This window comes from Phoca vitulina, unplaced genomic scaffold, assembly GCF_004348235.1.
Source record: "Phoca vitulina isolate PV1807 unplaced genomic scaffold, GSC_HSeal_1.0 scaffold4, whole genome shotgun sequence".
Classification (NCBI taxonomy): domain Eukaryota; kingdom Metazoa; phylum Chordata; class Mammalia; order Carnivora; family Phocidae; genus Phoca; species Phoca vitulina.
This window is the reverse complement of record NW_022589707.1, coordinates 39,891,753-39,908,732: the sequence shown is the minus strand read 5'-3', so window position 1 is coordinate 39,908,732 and position 16,980 is coordinate 39,891,753. Positions and strand designations below refer to the sequence as shown.

The window sequence follows — 16,980 nt, the reverse complement described above, 5'->3', positions numbered from 1 at the left end:
TCATGAAAGAGGAAGCAAGTAGGCTTAATGGTCACTGAATCTGGATGTAGGAAATGTTTTCAATGATTATCTAATCTTAGGATAGAGTCTGTCACATATCCCCCTCCCTCTTATTTTATTTTTCTTTTACAAGTGGAGGTTCTTGGGCGCCTGTGTGGCTCAGTCCATTAAGCATCTGCCTTCGGCTCAGGTCATGATCCCAGGGTCCTGGGATCGAGTCCCGCTTTGGGCTCCCTGCTCAGCGGGGAGCCTGCTTCTCCCTCTACTCCCTGCTTGTGCTTTCTCTGTTGCTATCTCTACCTCTCTCTCTCAAGTAAATAAATAAAATCTTAAAAAAACAAACAAACAAACAAGTGGAGGTTCTTTGTGTTTAACTAAAGATTTTGATGAATTCAGTTGGTATTTATCAATAGCTTACTCCACCCAGTCAAGAGTCATTAATATTGTACAGGGCTGGAGCATGGTTGCTTTGACCCTCATTTAAATAAAACTCTTCCTTTTTGCAGTGATTGCACAACACTGTCATTAATCAGATAAGAATACAAATCAGGAGAGAACTTTGAGTCCCCTAGCAAATACTTCATGGAGCCTGTGTGAGCTTGCCAACCAGACTATCATCACTGCAGAAGATACGTTTCCAAGGAATAACTGTATTATACAGTACTTAGCACATTGTGCCCCTCAGGATATGATGATAATTGCCTGTGTACAAGAAAAGGCAATTCTGAAGAAACTGTGACTAAGTTGATTACCAACTGATTCTTTAAATCGGGACCAGCAAACCATGGCCCGTGGGCCAAATTTGGCCCCCTGCCTAATTTTGCACAGCGCATGAGCTAAAAATGGTTTTTACATTTTTAAATGATGAAAAATCTAAAGTAGACTAGCATTTCATGTCATGTGAAAATTATATGGAATTCAAACTTCCTGTTCCTGAATAAAGTTGTGTTAGAACACAGCATGCTCATTGATTTACACACCGTCTACAGCTGCTTTTGCCCCAAAAGAGCAGAATTCAGTAGTTGTGACAGAGAGCATAAGGCGTGCAGTAGTAAAAATATTTACTACCTGACTTTTTATAGACAAGTTTGCTGATCCCTGCTTTAGATTCAGGTAGAAGTTATTTGTGTGCACGTCTGTATGCTTGTTAATGGATAATGCTTTTGTGTTAGAAATATGCCCGGTGATATGGCCGTCAAAAAAGCTGTAGAATGCAATCCAAATCTTTCCACGTCCCTCACTTCCTTCCCAAAATCAGAAGAAAGTTATTGTGTGAGAAAAATTAGGTTATCAGGAGGGACTATGAGAAATATCATGGTAACAAATCGAGAAGATCTACCTACTGCCTCCGAAAGTTATAGATCATGAATCCAATTTGAAGTCCTAAAATAACATCAATACTATTCCTGTACCCTGAAATTTGAAGTTATTTCCTCTTTGTATTCGAGAAGTCTTTTGAGAGGAAGAAATCTTTTATTCTTGTGAGCCTTACAAAACACAGTGCTGTATCAGATGAGCTCTTTGTTCAATGACATTATCATATTGGTTTTATTTGGTTTATATTTACATTCAGCTGCCAATAGGATACGATGAATAATCGATAGTAGGAAATTAGTAGGAAATACCTTTTAGTAGACTGTCTAAATCTTGACAGGGTATCCTGCTCATCTGCCGTGACTGTTGAATTAACATTTCCAACTGACATTGACCCTCCTGCCTACTAAGATATATATGGAAATTTGAAATTAATATAAAAGTCATACCGCCAACCAATAAACAATTACTAGCAGTAGTACCATAACATAGAATGGAAATATGAGTCCTTTTGATTCAAAATCCCTCTTCTGTACACGACTGACCTCAGTTGTCCCCTCTTGTTTTGTTCTGTTTCAGAGGTTGAAGGCCGCGTTGACTCACCACCCAGCTGCCATGTCAAATGGGAATATGAACACCATGGGACACATGATGGAAATGATGGGCTCGCGGCAGGACCAGACGCCACACCACCACATGCACTCACACCCGCATCAGCACCAGACACTGCCAGCCCATCACCCATACCCGCACCAGCACCAGCACCCAGCACACCATCCTCACCCTCAACCCCATCACCAGCAGAACCACCCACATCATCACTCCCACTCCCACCTTCACGCACACCCTGCACATCACCAGACCTCGCCACACCCACCCCTGCACTCCGGCAACCAAGCACAGGTAGACCCTTTTATGATCTCTTTCCCCCTTGTTGTTACCAGTGTGAGCTCTAATGCAGGGTTCATTGGCAGCAAACTGGTTTGATGAGCTTGGGTGTTCTGTCTCACACGTGGGGGAGCTCTGTTCTTTCTTAGGAAATAATGGCATCCTGTAAGACCCTCCCAGATCCTAGTTTCTAGAAATAATATGATCGATATCAGGTCTAGTCTCCGGGGGCAAATGTAAACTTCAGTTCTCCAAAATCTGTTTTTTTGCAGTGTGTTACAAAGGTAACTCTAAAAAAGTAATACTGATCGGAGGATTAGGAAGAATTGAAGCATCTGAAGAAAGATGTGAATAAAGAATGAGAAAAATAAGTTAATTCTAGCCATGGTTTTAACTGCAGTGCTTTACAACATAGAGACTCAATTTTGGCACCTGTAAAATGAAAGTTAAATACAATGGGCAGTCTTCTGAATAACACTAAATGCTAAAAAGCTAAAGAATAACAGTTCCAGGCAGACAAAGGAGCTCGGTAATGGATGATAGGCCATAAGGTGCTGTGTAAATGAGGAAGAGAGGTGACTCATGCCACCTAGTGTGAAATGTGTTGGAGGGAGCAGAGAGCCAAGCTCTGTAGATGGTTGGTTCTAGAGAAAGGCCAAATCCCAGGGGTGGAGAGTCACCAGAAATGGCTAGAAAGAAAGCCAGCATTTAGACACAACTGAAGGAGGGTTGGGGGACCAGGCAGACGTTATGTCACCCAGCCCAAGAAGAGAGGCGGGTCCGTGTACCCGAGTAAGTTTTAGTAAGTGGATGAAGGGCATGTCTAGGAGCATGGCTAGCCCTAGACACTTTGGATCTTCAAGCAGGATGACCTTTGTCAGTCCCCTCCACCCATTCCACACTGCCAGGTTCCAACCAGTTGGGTCAGAATGGTGTTGGGAGCTTGGAATCGCCAAATAACACTTATTCACCATCTCCTCCATCATCTGCCTCCAGACCTCACCCAAGGCAGTTTGGGAGCTTTAGAACCCTCTCCTCTAACACACACCAAACTTGGACGGCCATCCACAAAATGGGTCATTCACAAGCAACTCTCTGATCTGTTCAATAGATAAGCTTATTCATTAGGTCAGCTTACTTTTGCAAAGGTAGTTAGAGGAATTCTATATAGCAAGTAAGAGTGCAGGCTTTGGAGTGAGAAATCTGTAAATTCTTTTCCCACCTTACTTGCTGTGTGACTGTGGTCAGTTAGCTAAACTCCCTAAGCCTCAGTCGTCCCATCTGCAAAATGGGGTAATAATAGACAAAACTCATCGACTTTTAGGAGTATTAAGAGAATGTCTGTAAAGCCCTTGGCACAGGAATCAATACATGTTAGCCATGATTAATTCCAAACTGAAGTAATATGATAGACGTTTAGCAAGTAGTTCAGCAATAAAATGCCGTCCAAAGCATCTTTTTAGTCCAACGCCATAGTAGGACATGGAGACAGTTAGAAGGGACAAAGAAAACTAGAAGTGCAAAGATAGGCAAGTAAATTCACATGTGTACTTACTTTTTTAAGGAAAAGGATAGCATCAAGTTTTGGTTGCCTTGTCTGCTTAGTTACTTCACAGACAAGTTTAACCGTTAGTTGAATATAAAAGCCATTCATTAGCTAATTACCAATTAGCCAGTTGCCCTCCATTTCAAGTCAGTAAGTGGCCAATTGTATATGCAATTAGTTAATTGCATTATAATTAGCTACACAAACAGTTGCTTTTTAATCCCATACTGAAGGGCAAGAGTATAGGTTGTTCTTGTTAAAGTTTGAACAAGATCATTCAGACAATATTCAAAATGCCACTCTTAAATTATGTGAACTTGGCTGATTACTGATATCTTGTCATATTGCTTAAGCATACGATGATTAGAGCATTAGGAACAGAAGTTTATTAAGGCCCTCCCAACTGTGAGATTCTAATATGACTTGGAATAAATTTGTCTTTATGAAATAACAATTCATTATTTTTTTATCAAAATCTTCAGAGCATCTATGCCAACAGAATTCTATTTTAAAAATAAAATAAGTAACAATAATTACCAGGGACATAAATTCTGGTCTTAGGGTTGCATTTGCACTTTCTCCTGGCTTCTTAGGGTTCTCTTGCACGTAAGGATGTGATTTCGGAGTCCTGGTGTCCCTCCTCAGTCACTAGGAATTTCTCTTATCCAAACTACACTTTGAACCCTGAACCTGGACTGAGCCTGAAACTACCACATAACTTACCCCCTTGGGAAAAGGCACAGAAGTGTCAGAGATAAAGGTTGGTTGAAGTTGGGGTGGGAGAATACAGTGTCAAATGCAAGGTCTTGGCAATGGAGATTCAAACCGTTTTGCTTACTTGAGAATCTTGTCCAGACATCACAAATTCTCAAAAAGAAATGGTACAGGCAAAAGTGGCCAGGTTCACAGGTTCCTTCCTAATGCTTTGCTTTGAGGTAGTTAGCTCAGCAGCTAGCATCTGAGATGACAAGTGCTAAACCTTTGCCAGTAACAAGGATTACATCTTCACCAGCCACTTCAACAATTAATTCATTTTGTTATTTCTCTGTGATTGGGAGGAAAGGAATCACCAATAAGCAGTTTTAGAAAATGACTCTGGTTTAAATAAAATTACCAAGATGCAATCCAACTTCAGTCCTGAGCCTGATTCTTCTACAGTGAGTCATATTAGCTTTGATAGAGCTTAGGATTAAAATATATCACTTTCAGTCAGCCAACGTCAACCAGTAGCCATTATTAGTGCAATTACAGTCATTCTGATTGATTTCAATCATAGAACTGGAATGTGGTAGGAAAGGTAGCTGCACTTTCTTTTAAACACTTTTTCTGCCTGTTATTTCTGTAGGTTAAATGTCTCTTGTAAAACAGCTTTATAGATATTATAGCCATAAGCCTGAGTGACTGAGAAATGAGAAGGGGAAAAAAAAAAAAAACACCCTTTATTGAGAGTGAAGAAAGGGGGAAGGAGTGCGGTGCATTAGGGAAAGCATTAGGTGTCCAGACACATAAAGAGTCAGTCTTGGAAATTTCACTCAGTGCTGTGTGTCTGCCTCATGGAGGGAAATAAAGCTATATGGGCAGGACTCTCCAAAGCTTTAGGCACTGCTGAGCCCCTTGCAGCTCTTAGAAGGAATCTGTAAGTATAGTAACACTTTTTGATGAAGTGCTTTGCCACTCCTAGGGTTTCCTTACAGTGTAAGTATCTGGTGATTCCCAGCCACCCCTCGCTGTAGCACAGACAGGTGTATTACGGGGCTCAGGGTTGCTCCGGGCATCCATTGCATAGGCCCCGCTTCCAGCCACCTGGAAAGGCCTGTCTCCGGCAGATCTCCAAGCAGCAGATAGACCCATCTGGAATTTGCCGGTCCAGCTGGGCCCTTTGCATTAAGAACTCTGAAATGGCAAAAACAGGATTTCAAGCTGCTTTCTGGGCTTCAAAGGGTTCATTTGGTAGGAGTCACAGTGGTAATGATGTCCCGGAGGTGTGTTCTAGCAACACGGTTTTAACACCAGGAAAACGAAAGTTCAAAACCTGCCCAGAAGGAGTTTTCTACAGATGACAGAAGACTCGTCAATATTGTGACAATAGCCCTGATCTCTCTGTTGTCACCTGAAGCCCTGCATTGGCACGTTAAACCTTTATAAAACGCACCTTAAATAAAACATGTTTAACATCTGAAGGAGAAAAAAAAAAATATTTCCTCTGCCATGATTCAGCCAAATGCCTGTCAGGGAAAAATCTGTTTGACTCTGTTTCACAAGTCATTTCTGTGTCTTGCCAAAATATCACAGAAGATAGTTTGGCAGTGCTTTTTCTTTTCATGAGCGTGATTTCACTGTTGACTTCGTTCTTAGAAAACAAGTTCGATCTGCTTACTAAAGCAATCGGCTCTCTGTGCTTTGTGTTCCAACACCAGCTCGGGTTTCCTCTCTCACCAGCACGTTCCTTCTCTGTCCCCATCCCCCCGCTCCGTCTCGTGCCCACAGGTCTCACCAGCGACACAACAGATGCAGCCAACCCAGACAATACAGCCGCCCCAGCCCACAGGGGGGCGCCGGCGAAGGGTGGTGGACGAGGATCCCGACGAGAGGCGGCGGAAATTTCTGGAACGGAACCGGGCGGCTGCCACCCGCTGCAGACAGAAGAGGAAGGTCTGGGTGATGTCACTGGAAAAGAAAGCAGAAGAACTCACCCAGACAAACATGCAGCTTCAGGTGCAGGCCGCTGTCTCTTTCCTCGGGACTCAAAGGCCCTGTGTACGGTTGGCATTTCCTGCCCCCGGCAGGCGCTTGTTCACCTAAACAGTAATACCACAGAGCAACTGCATGCAGGCTTACTTACTCCCCAAGCTTTATTCGCGCCGGGACACTGCACAAAACAAAATAAGCATTCAGTTTTAAATCAACCTGCCTACAAAGCTCTGAGCAGGGAGAACCTGCCCAACTGAGTTATAGGGCCGTGAGCACAGGCTTTGGTCAGATGGAGGTTCACACTCTTGTTCAGCAATTAGTTGTGTTTGACCAGGCCCTCAGTTTCTTCATCTATAAAATGGGAATAATAACCTCATAGAGTCGCTGGGAGTCATAAGTGAACTAATGTCTGCAAAGCAGTTTCCCCGGTACCTAGCACATAATAAATCTTCAGCCCAACGGTAGTTCTTTATATTCACCAGGAAGGGGGTTGCTTTGCCTTCCACCAGATTACCTCTGGTTTGGTTTAATGGAGGAAAGGAACGTTTATGGTTATTATTTTGCTCTAGAAGAAAAGACATTATTCCCATCTCATATGCAAACTCAACAAGATTTGAATCTTGTGGGATTTTTCCCTTTCGTGGGTGGCTCAACAGGGGACATTTTTCTAACAAGGCCCCTTCTGGGTGCATTTGAGAGAAGGGGAGAAAAGTCTAGTACCAGGGCCTCTCCAGCAGACTGCATGCTATACAAATGATTCGTTCAGGGAATCTGTTCTCCCATGAAAAGGAATGCCCTCTCCACCAGCAAAGAAAGAGCAACTAAATAGATTACATGACAAGTATGCAGAGAGAGCAGTAAGAGTTAGGGATTGTAGCCCGGTGCTTCTAGGAGCAGAGAGAAAGGCTGAAGAGTGGAGGGAAGGGGGAAAAGATTGCCCCAAATAGGGAGGATCTGTACCTTAGTAGTTTGTAGGCTCCCTTCCCCCACCTGGTTCTCTGTACATCCTTAGAAAGGAACAGTAGGGGTGCCAAACCCGCAAAACTTTTGCATATTCAATGCATTCAATGGAAATGGCCTTGGAGTAGCCAATGTATAAATTGCAAATATATAAAGAAATTTTGGGTTATGCATGGACTGCATATGGATGGTCTCATTTTCCCCTAAATTTATCATCCTTTTTGTGATAGACATGAGAAAGAAAATGGGAAACATATATAGCAGATATGGGGGAAATACAGTAAGCAGTCCTCCCAGTGGCTTCTATGTGCATGAAGGTGGGAGCTGTGTTTTATCTTATTGCCTTCTCCCCCCTACTCTCTACCCCCTGTTTCTAGTATAGTGTCGAGCTAACCTGCTGAGTCCCTGAGTGTCTACACTCAATATCTCCTTGTTGAATAAATGAATGAGTTCCCTATCTCTGGAGTGTCCAAGCACTGACTGCCTGACCACTTGGCCAGGATGTGATTGAAGGGAGTCAAGCCACAGTGGGATGGCTGGACTCTAACACCGTGAAAGTCGTTGCAACTTGAAAATCTGTAGTTCTAGAATCCCCACAGCCACAGTGGTATGTGAGAAGCTTTTAGGTAGAAGATGGTAAGCACTTTTAACATTCAGAGTAATCATGTTTTTATGTTTATGTGTATTGAAAAATGTAATTAGAACATCAGGACTTCAGTTTCATAGATACTCTTGGTAAGGATGAGGCTAAAATATTAAATAATGAGTTAATTTGTACAAACATGTTAAGTCAATAAAAACTCTGGTGCATGTGGATCTAGCAAATATTACAGCCACTGGCTCTGCAATGACCGAAGTGCGGAAATCCCTGGAATTTGCTACCAGTTCTGAGGTTTGCAAGAGGACCGTGAAAATGGGCAGGATTTCTCAATCTTGGCACTATTGAATTTGGGGCTTGATAATTCTCCATTGTATCCTGTTCATAGTAGATATTTAGTAGTATCCTTGACCTCTACCCACTAAATATGAGTAGCACCCTCTACCCCACTCCCAAGTTGTGACAACCAAAAAGTCTCCACACATTGTTGGATATCCCCTGTGGTGGCAAAATCAGCCCTAGTGATTGAGAACCACTGCCTTAGATGAAGGAGCCATGAATAGCCGGCTGGCACATATCAGATGCCAACAAATGTTTAAATCAGTTTTAACTAAAATGAGTCCTTGCAGAAATATTTCAGCGTATTGACTATGGTGCTGGAGCTTGAAAACAGAAAGAGATCATAGCAGAGATCCAGGAAAAGTGAAGATGCTGGTCTACCTTGTGGTCAGATATGTTCATGACTTGGCATATGCCTCCATGTTATTGCTCTTACAAAACACATAAGGTAAATTTACCCTTTACGAGACCCTAATCCATTAATTTCCACCACTCTTTAGAACTATACATGGCTAAGGAAAAAAGATATTAGAATTCTAGCCCCCGAAAACGAGGGGGAAAAAAGTTCTATTTGGTCTATCAACAGGCACCAGTATTTTTGGTTGCTAAAGGAGTGCCCAAGGGAAGGAAGGGACAGTCTCTGAAAAGACTAAATTCTTTGTGTTTTCCAACCACTGCTTTGCTTCAGAGGGACAGAAACCACAGCCGTTCCGTGTTTTCAGTGATGCTGAGTGCTCTGCATCATGCCTTGTGATGCTGGAGCGGATATGCAGATTCTGCTACCTTTGAATGACCCTTTCCCTCCTACTGGACCTTTGTCAAAAGAAAAAGGTGTCTCTCTTGAGGCTGGTCCAGTGAGCCAAATTTTAAGTAAACAGAAATGGAAGGTGCTAAGCAAACAAACTCTAGCCAAATGGAATATCCAAGGTCTGGATGGCCAGCTGCCACTTTTGAGTTGTTTTTCAGCTTAGAACCTTTTAGCTGGGCTGCAGAGTTTCAGATTGGAAAAAATCAGACCTAAGAAAACAAAATCAAACTCCCAGACTTCATTTCCTTGTCTCACAACAAATCTGTACCCAAGAGGTCAACACAGGTATAGGAATTGAGGGAAATACTAGAAATCACACGATCTGACATTTTTGTATAGGGAGAAACTGAGGCCAGGGGGACATGAGGGTCTTCCTGAAAGTCACACTAACAGCACGTAGTAGGAGGAGGACCCAGGCAAGTCTTCTCTTGACCCAACCCACTGCTCTAGGATCTTTCATTGTAGAGAATTCTTAAACTAAAGGAACCCACGTGCTTTTCTCTGACAGAGTAGCTAAGATCAGCTCTGAATTCATCAGCAACTGATGGGGTGCTCAGTGGATTGTTTGTGTGCAGCAGACGATATGGAAATCATCTGGTCGCCCATGGAAATAATTGCTTTTTTTTTTTTTTTTTAGTGCAAAGACACATGGCCTAAGTCGCTGCTGAAATTTTAGACACATGAGCCCAGGTTTGGGACTTGGCAAGGGAATAGGCCAGATGGGAACTGTTGCCTTACAAATTGAAAGTCCTTTGTTTTAGCGTGAACCAAACCTAGCCTCAACTAATCTACAAAAAAGAAAAAAATAAGTGAGGAGGGGCTATCTTGTAGGGCCCATTTTGATCATTATTTTTTTGGCACAGACTACTGCTTGCATCAAAAAGCATTCTGGGTTTATCATATTAACAAAATGACATCCCCAAAGCGAAAAACTGCAAATGCAGCTATTAGGGACTTCTTGGAGTACTTGTTTAAAGTATGTTATTATGGGGTTGAATGTCTCTAGAGGGGCACTACTTCATCCCCCAGACAACCTTATGGGTGAAAGAACAGATTAATCCAACTGCATCTAGCCTCCGACAGTCCCTATCTCAATGGCTAACTGCTTTAGGGTAGCAAACCCAAACGAGGTTCAAAAAATGAAAAAATGAAGGGCTGTTTCAACAGGATAATTCATACCTGATTATTAATACTTGGCTTTTGTAAAGTACTTTCATACAAAGACCTAGAACAATTACTATAACCCACGCAGGGGAGTAAAAAAAACATTGGTGATTTGCCTCAATTCTTAAAGCAAGGTAATTCAGAGTAAGAAGGTGCCTCCGGAAGGCCTGGTTTTTATTTCCCTACTAGAGCTGCAGGCAGCATTTTATTTCTTTCATGCATTTTGAAACATTTGCTATCTGGTGATTCTCTTCCAAAATGAATTCAAGGTGATTCTACTTGTGTTCCCTTCAAAAGGGTTTTTATTTAAAATCTAGTCTGGCATCTCCTTTGGCAGTCAGCGTGGAGACTGGAAGATGATTATGCATGCGCACGGCCCACGGTCCACCCTGCTTTCTCTAGGGCAGTGATTCTCAACCTTTCTTAATCCAAAGCCTCCCCTGTGGAATCTGATGAAGGCTCGACAGGCCCTGTCAACAGTGTGGACCTCTACGAGGATGCGAGCTTGTGTGCTAAACCAAAACTGTGGCTAGAGCTTCGCAATCTGCCCTGATAAGATTTGGAAGCACACAAACTGTGCTCCCTCAGGAAATGCGAGACTCGAAATATAAGCCTATCTGAGAATACCAAAAGCAGTTAACTAATGAATAAAAAGTAAAGATCGAGTCCTTCGTTCGATTATTAGGTAGTTAGCTTTCTCCATAGAAGGCAAAACAGAAACACTCAAAGAATAAACAACTATGTTGCCGGCGGGAACTAGAGAACTAGTCCCACCATCTTGTTTTACGTTAGTTTGATGTGGCAAGTGGGGAGGCCCAGCCGTATTATTCTGAAACCCCTGTTGAGAGCTCTTTTTCCTGCTGGAAGCTGCCCCATGAATTTCTGTTGCTTCTGTGGCCATTAGACTTTGATTTCATCCTCATCAGCATCGTGATTACGTGTGTACGATCTAAACAAGAGGCTGTTTGTTCTTCTTTATGGAGAATATTTATCAGCATCACTTTCCAACCGTAAGATAACTAACATAATTACTAACACATTACTTTAAGAAATATATCCTTATTCACATATATCTTTCGGGTTCCTACACTTTTACAGACCCTCGAAATCCTAGGTCCTCAGTTCCTATACTTACAACGTATAAAGTGCTTTGCTATCCATAGACAAAAAGTGCCACTCAAGTCATCTATTTTGTACGGGGCTTTGACACATACGCTGTTCATAGCGGTGATTGGCACTGTTTTATTGTGACCTCTCATGGAAGCAAAAGGTTTATTGTGAAACAATTTGGGGTGTGCCAAGGATTGCAGGCAGTTAGCTCCTTGTGATTGTAGAAGCCCAAAGAACGGAATTCAAAGTGTTTTTTTAAGGAAGAGGCCATGAACACTTTGTGCCTAGGAGATTGAACACGGCCTAGAAAAGGTGGGACGGAGCAGGACACAGTTGGGGAAAAAACGGAGACTAAAATCAATCTCTCCAAGATGGCCACCAGGTGGGATTTTTTTTCTTTTTTCTTCTAGAAGTGTAAGAAAGCAAGAGAATCTTGTTTTATGTCTTGTTTTGTTTTATTTTCCTTATTTGTTGTTTCCTAGGTCACAGAAGAAATGTGTGGGAGGATTTAGTAAAAATTGGAGCTTGACTCCATTTTCTAAGAAAGAGTGTCTGCATTATCTGCAGCTAAACTTAGGGTGCAGGTGTCTTGGCGGTTGTGATTTTAGAAAAGTGCTGTATCTATAATCCAAATGCAAATAATATGACATTTCATTTTGAGGCCAAATATATATATATATATATTAGTTTTATATACTAGTTTTATATACTAGTTTATATATTATATATATATAATTAGTTTTATATATTATATATTAGTTTTCTTTTTCTCCATTTTCATTTTGTTTTTGTTTGTTTTGTTTTAAAGATTTATTTATTTGCCAGAGAGAAAAAGAAAGAGAGAGAGAGAACAAGCAGGGGGGAGCGGCAGGCAGCGGGAGAAGCAGGCTCCCTGCCGAGCAGAGAGCCTGATGCAGGACTCAATCCCAGGACCCCGGGATCATGACCTGAGCCAAAGGCAGACACTTAACCGACTGAGCCACCCAGACATCCCTGTTTTGTTTTTTAACCAGGGGTTGCCTTCTATTTAACAGACTAAAAGTAACTTTCTTTTACACATGCCATTTTAAGCAAAGGGCATCTGGGAAAAGCAAGGAAGGCTGTCTGAATTTAAATGGGCATAAAATCAAAGAGGAAAGAATTAGTATTTAAGGCTACAATAAGTTGTCCTAAAAATACAGTTGTCCCACTGACCCCAGAATTGACAGGGGTCAATTTTGGTTTTGATAGGGCCCCTTACCAATTACATTCCTTTGGAGGTGGGAGATGCAATTCACCCTCCTGAATGTTTTCAGATTAAGAGCAATTAAGTGATTTATTTGTCCTATTAATGCTAATTTCTCAGATAGGCATTTTTATTTTGTAAAATTTGGAGAAGAGAAAAGCTTTTGTAGGTGAGATTCTTAGTATTTTGTTATTTATGTTACTCACCATTTGATTACTTATATTTTGCAAATGAATTTGGAAATGCGAGGTAGTCTTTAAAACAAGCTTCAAAAAAATGTTTTTAAATTAACTTTTAGAATCCCAAACTTAGTTTTTTAGGTGATAAATACATGCCTGAAAAGCCAAGTTCATAATGAAAGTGTAGATACAACTTAATGACAGCAATGTTAAAACACCCTTTTCTGTGTGCATGTTTTTTTAAAGGCTCCCACATGTGGAGTACAATGCCTGGCAGCCACGAATGAACATTGGCCAGAGAGAGGGTATTATTTATCACAACTATAAAATGGCTTGTTTGAGATAGTGCTATGTTTACAGTTTACTTTTATCAAGTGGAAGCACCTTAGAACCAACCAATCTATTCTACATTTATATTTGTAGACAGTGGTGCCAAGTACATTATTCTACAAAGCTATGAATTGGTCTTTGTGAATTACTACATAAAGTGGAGATTCGAGGCACTTATCTAAGTAAATAAGAAACACACACACATGCAGTCCACAACACCCTGATTGTTGATGGCAGGAAGAGTTTATAGACTGAAATTAGCCAAACTAATTAGTGAACCAATCAAATTAATTTAATCATAGCCAAAACTTCACTGCCCCTCCGTTCCTGGGCAGACCTCATCCTACCAGTAGAGAGTCAACATTTGTCCCATGTGCTTCCATGCCTTCTGCTAAGCAGACATCAGGCAGGGATGCGCTCTGTTCAACTATAGCCCATTTGGAAATTCTTTTGGGAAATCTGATGGTAGATCGGTTGGCTTATTCTGAGGACATTTCAGTTTGAAGCCACTAATTCTGCCATTCAGTTCTTCTCAATGCATGTGCAACATTCACTTTCTTCACAGATTGAACATGAACCTGAGCTTATCGGTGTGAAGATGATTATTATGAATAGCTAAATTCAGTAGTTGCTCAGTGTGTTAGGCAATATTCTCAGAGTTTTACATCTATTGCCTCATTCAGTCCTCACAACAATTCAAAGAACTTTATTCCGATTTGATCCCCAATTATAAACAAGGTCGCTGAAGTTTAGCTGGCTTATGTTTCCTGCCTAGAGTCACCCAGTAAGTGTAAAGTGGAGATTCCCACCCAAGTCACCTGGCTCCAGAGTCCAGTACCTAAAGGGTGTGCTCTGGACTTTTAATAGATAGGATTCAGCTCTTGAGTTAAAAACTTGGTCTTTTCAAAAAGTCCCTGGTAAATGTGAGGACCAAGTTAAAGGCAAGCTACCCATTTTCAGGTGAATCCCATTCAATATTATCCTTAATGTCATTCAGACACGGCAGAAAAGTTTGCCAATATCACCGTTGAAAGTGCATGGGGACTTGTACTCTCTGGTCTTTTCAACACGGCTTTGATATGTCTCCTTCCAGAATGAAGTGTCCATGTTGAAAAATGAGGTGGCACAGCTGAAACAGTTGTTGTTAACGCATAAAGACTGTCCAATAACAGCCATGCAGAAAGAATCACAAGGATATCTAAGTAAGTCGTTGACTTTTTTCTTTTCTTAGTGTCCAGTTTTTTTTTTGCCACTAATTTTGCATTGGATTTTACTGAAAGAGCAAAAGTAAAGCATAGATTGCACACCCCAGCAGATATCATAGTAGAATTCTTCAGTGGCTGTCAGACTATTGCACCAGAGGGATCCCTCTTTTCTGACCCCATCCCCATGCCCGACAATTTCTGGCTAGACTTTCCCTGGCATTTCACATTGTAAAATCCTACCGAATTCCAATTCCACAGCCAGTAGGAAAATAGCTTGCGGGAGCCCAACTACCAGTGGGCTAGCTGCCTTCCAGAGAAATCAGTGGGCTGGGGTAGAGGCATTGGGTGAATCACATCCAGTGCCTTCAGGGATGCTGCCTTTTATTCACTGGGCTGAAAAGCTCGTGACCTCAGCTTAGTTTTCCAATAAGTAAAGTGAATCCCTTTCTCTAGACCCCAGTTTCTGCATCTAGAATGTCCTTAAGTTAAATGCTAGCTGAGTGGGGGATGGTGGGAGGAGCAGGGATTCATGGCTGAAGGTCAATTTATTTTCAAATAATTTTTTAGATTGAGCAACACAGATTCTCCCACCACATGTGAGTATTTTTCCACATTTGATATATGGATGGCTATTTGAAGATACAAACATGGGGAAGTTCACATACCGAGACTCGAGAACACATGCAATCATGTTGCTGGTATAGAAAGCATGGCTTTGCTTGTAGCTATAAAGTGGGAAGGCATAGCTTTTGACTACAGTTTAAAATAAAGTTTTGAAATTAACGTCCAGGAGCAAATGTGTGAAACTCTTCTATTTCTAGTAAACACGTAGTAATGTTTCCCTGAGTAGCCCCCCAGGTCCACCCGAGAAGAGCTATATTGGTATGTGTGTGTGTGTGCTTTCTCCTAGGTCCAGAGAGCAGCCCTCCTGCCAGTCCCGTCCCAGCTTGCTCTCAGCAGCAGGTCATCCAACATAATACCATCACCACTTCCTCTGCAGTGAGCGAGGTGGTGGGAAGCTCCACCCTCAGTCAGCTTACCACTCACAGAACAGACCTGAATCCCATCCTTTAAAATCCGCCGGTGGGTCAGACCTTGCCTCCAAGAAGAGCTGTCGCATATCATGCGTCCTTTCTTTTAAGGGCATTTTTAGAATTAACTCAGACCTGGAAGACTCCTCAGCCCTTCAGAGACTGGCTTTCATTTTTATAGTTATTATGGAAATGTCGTCTTTTATACTTAGTTATATAAGAAAAAAAGGGAGTTATGCAATTAATTAATCTATCAGCTTGGGAAATGCTTTGGTGCTTTTCTCCAATTTTCTGGTACCAGTTAACTTGTTTATAAACTGAACTCTTTCTGTATATAGACACGGTTTCATTCTTACCAGTCCAGCCCTTTGCCTGAAATATTGAATCTTGTTAAACCGCAGCTTTTAGCCAAAATGAGGCATACCTAGATGTCACGTAAACAGATGCAAGGTAACTGGGTGGTGAGTCTGATGACATCGTAACACACGTTGAGTTTGCGCTGTGATGTCGCCAGAGTTCCAGATAAACACAGAGCCTTTTCCATATTTTTTTCTCTTCCTAAAAAAATTATAAGATCTGCTGATGTCCAAATAAAACCACCGAGCATTTCGCCCCCTCTCCTCCTCCTCTTGGTCCACTTCCTCGATTTGTCCTCTAATTTCCTCCAGTCTTCCTTTCCATTGCCACTTTTCCCTGGGCTCCCTGTGTATTCTTCATTTTTACTTTCTTCTGTTTTATTTTTCCCCCTTTAGCATTGCAGGTAAAGAAGAAAATAATGCTTAAAGGAAAAAAAAAAAGCAAATCTCAAAAATAAGGATCTAGCCATTGCTTTTCTTGCCTGTAACCCACAGCTGGAGTTCATTCACCTCTTGCTTTTTACAAAATGGTAAGCAGGAGATGTTTAATGTGCCTGATGTAAGGTTTTTAATAATCAGAGCAAATAAAAGGTGGCTTAGCCATAGGTAAGGCACTGTTGAAAGCCAGCTGTGGAGATACCAGGGAAGGGAGCCTTGTAAGCCTCGATTGTGAAGGTCCAGATTATGATGCGGGCTATAACATCACACCCTCGAATTACAACTGGTTTTATATGGCCTGTCTATAAGGTTGAAAATCCATATGCTATATAATGATTCAGAAGGGCTCTATTCACTACACAGATTACATTGTTCAATCATCAGCTGCTAATAGACTAAGATTCATTATTATTTTTTTTCTTAAGCCTATGGAACTGGCTTTGCTGTTCTGGTGGATGAAAGTAGACGCACCACTGGAGGAACAAAGAGAGAAAGAAAACCTAATGTTTCCATAGGGGTGCTTTCAGCCCTCCCAGAACAGCCAAAGCCTTCTTTGGCTGCTGAAAGAATCCCATGGATATGGCTACTCCACTCTTCTGAATAATTCTGATTTATATTTCCAACAACTTTCATCGATTCGCCCATTATGGAAAGCATATAGTCCCGAACCACAGTTGTGCCTCCTTGAAACAAGCCATTCTACTGTGCTAATGTTTTAATATCACATCTCGCAAGTAACAGGGGCTAATGTTTCCCTCTAGCAGTCTAGACAGGTGCTGGTGTTTCATCTCCATTTGA

At 41.7% G+C, this 16,980-nt stretch overlaps 1 protein-coding gene across 6 annotated transcripts in view; it reads left to right on the top strand.

Annotated features, from left to right (window-relative positions):
• CREB5 (cAMP responsive element binding protein 5) overlaps positions 1 to 15,542 on the top strand; it is a 458,616-nt gene extending 443,074 nt beyond the window's left edge. For all 6 annotated transcript variants that reach the window (XM_032401877.1, XM_032401875.1, XM_032401876.1 and 3 more), the window contains 4 exons: positions 1,894 to 2,217; positions 6,236 to 6,463; positions 14,246 to 14,354; positions 15,268 to 15,542. In XM_032401877.1, the coding sequence (XP_032257768.1) occupies positions 1,894 to 2,217; positions 6,236 to 6,463; positions 14,246 to 14,354; positions 15,268 to 15,431 (825 nt within the window). In that variant the 3' untranslated portion in view covers positions 15,432 to 15,542. The remainder of the gene's footprint in view (positions 1 to 1,893; positions 2,218 to 6,235; positions 6,464 to 14,245; positions 14,355 to 15,267) is intronic.
• The last annotated feature ends 1,438 nt before the right edge of the window (positions 15,543 to 16,980 follow it).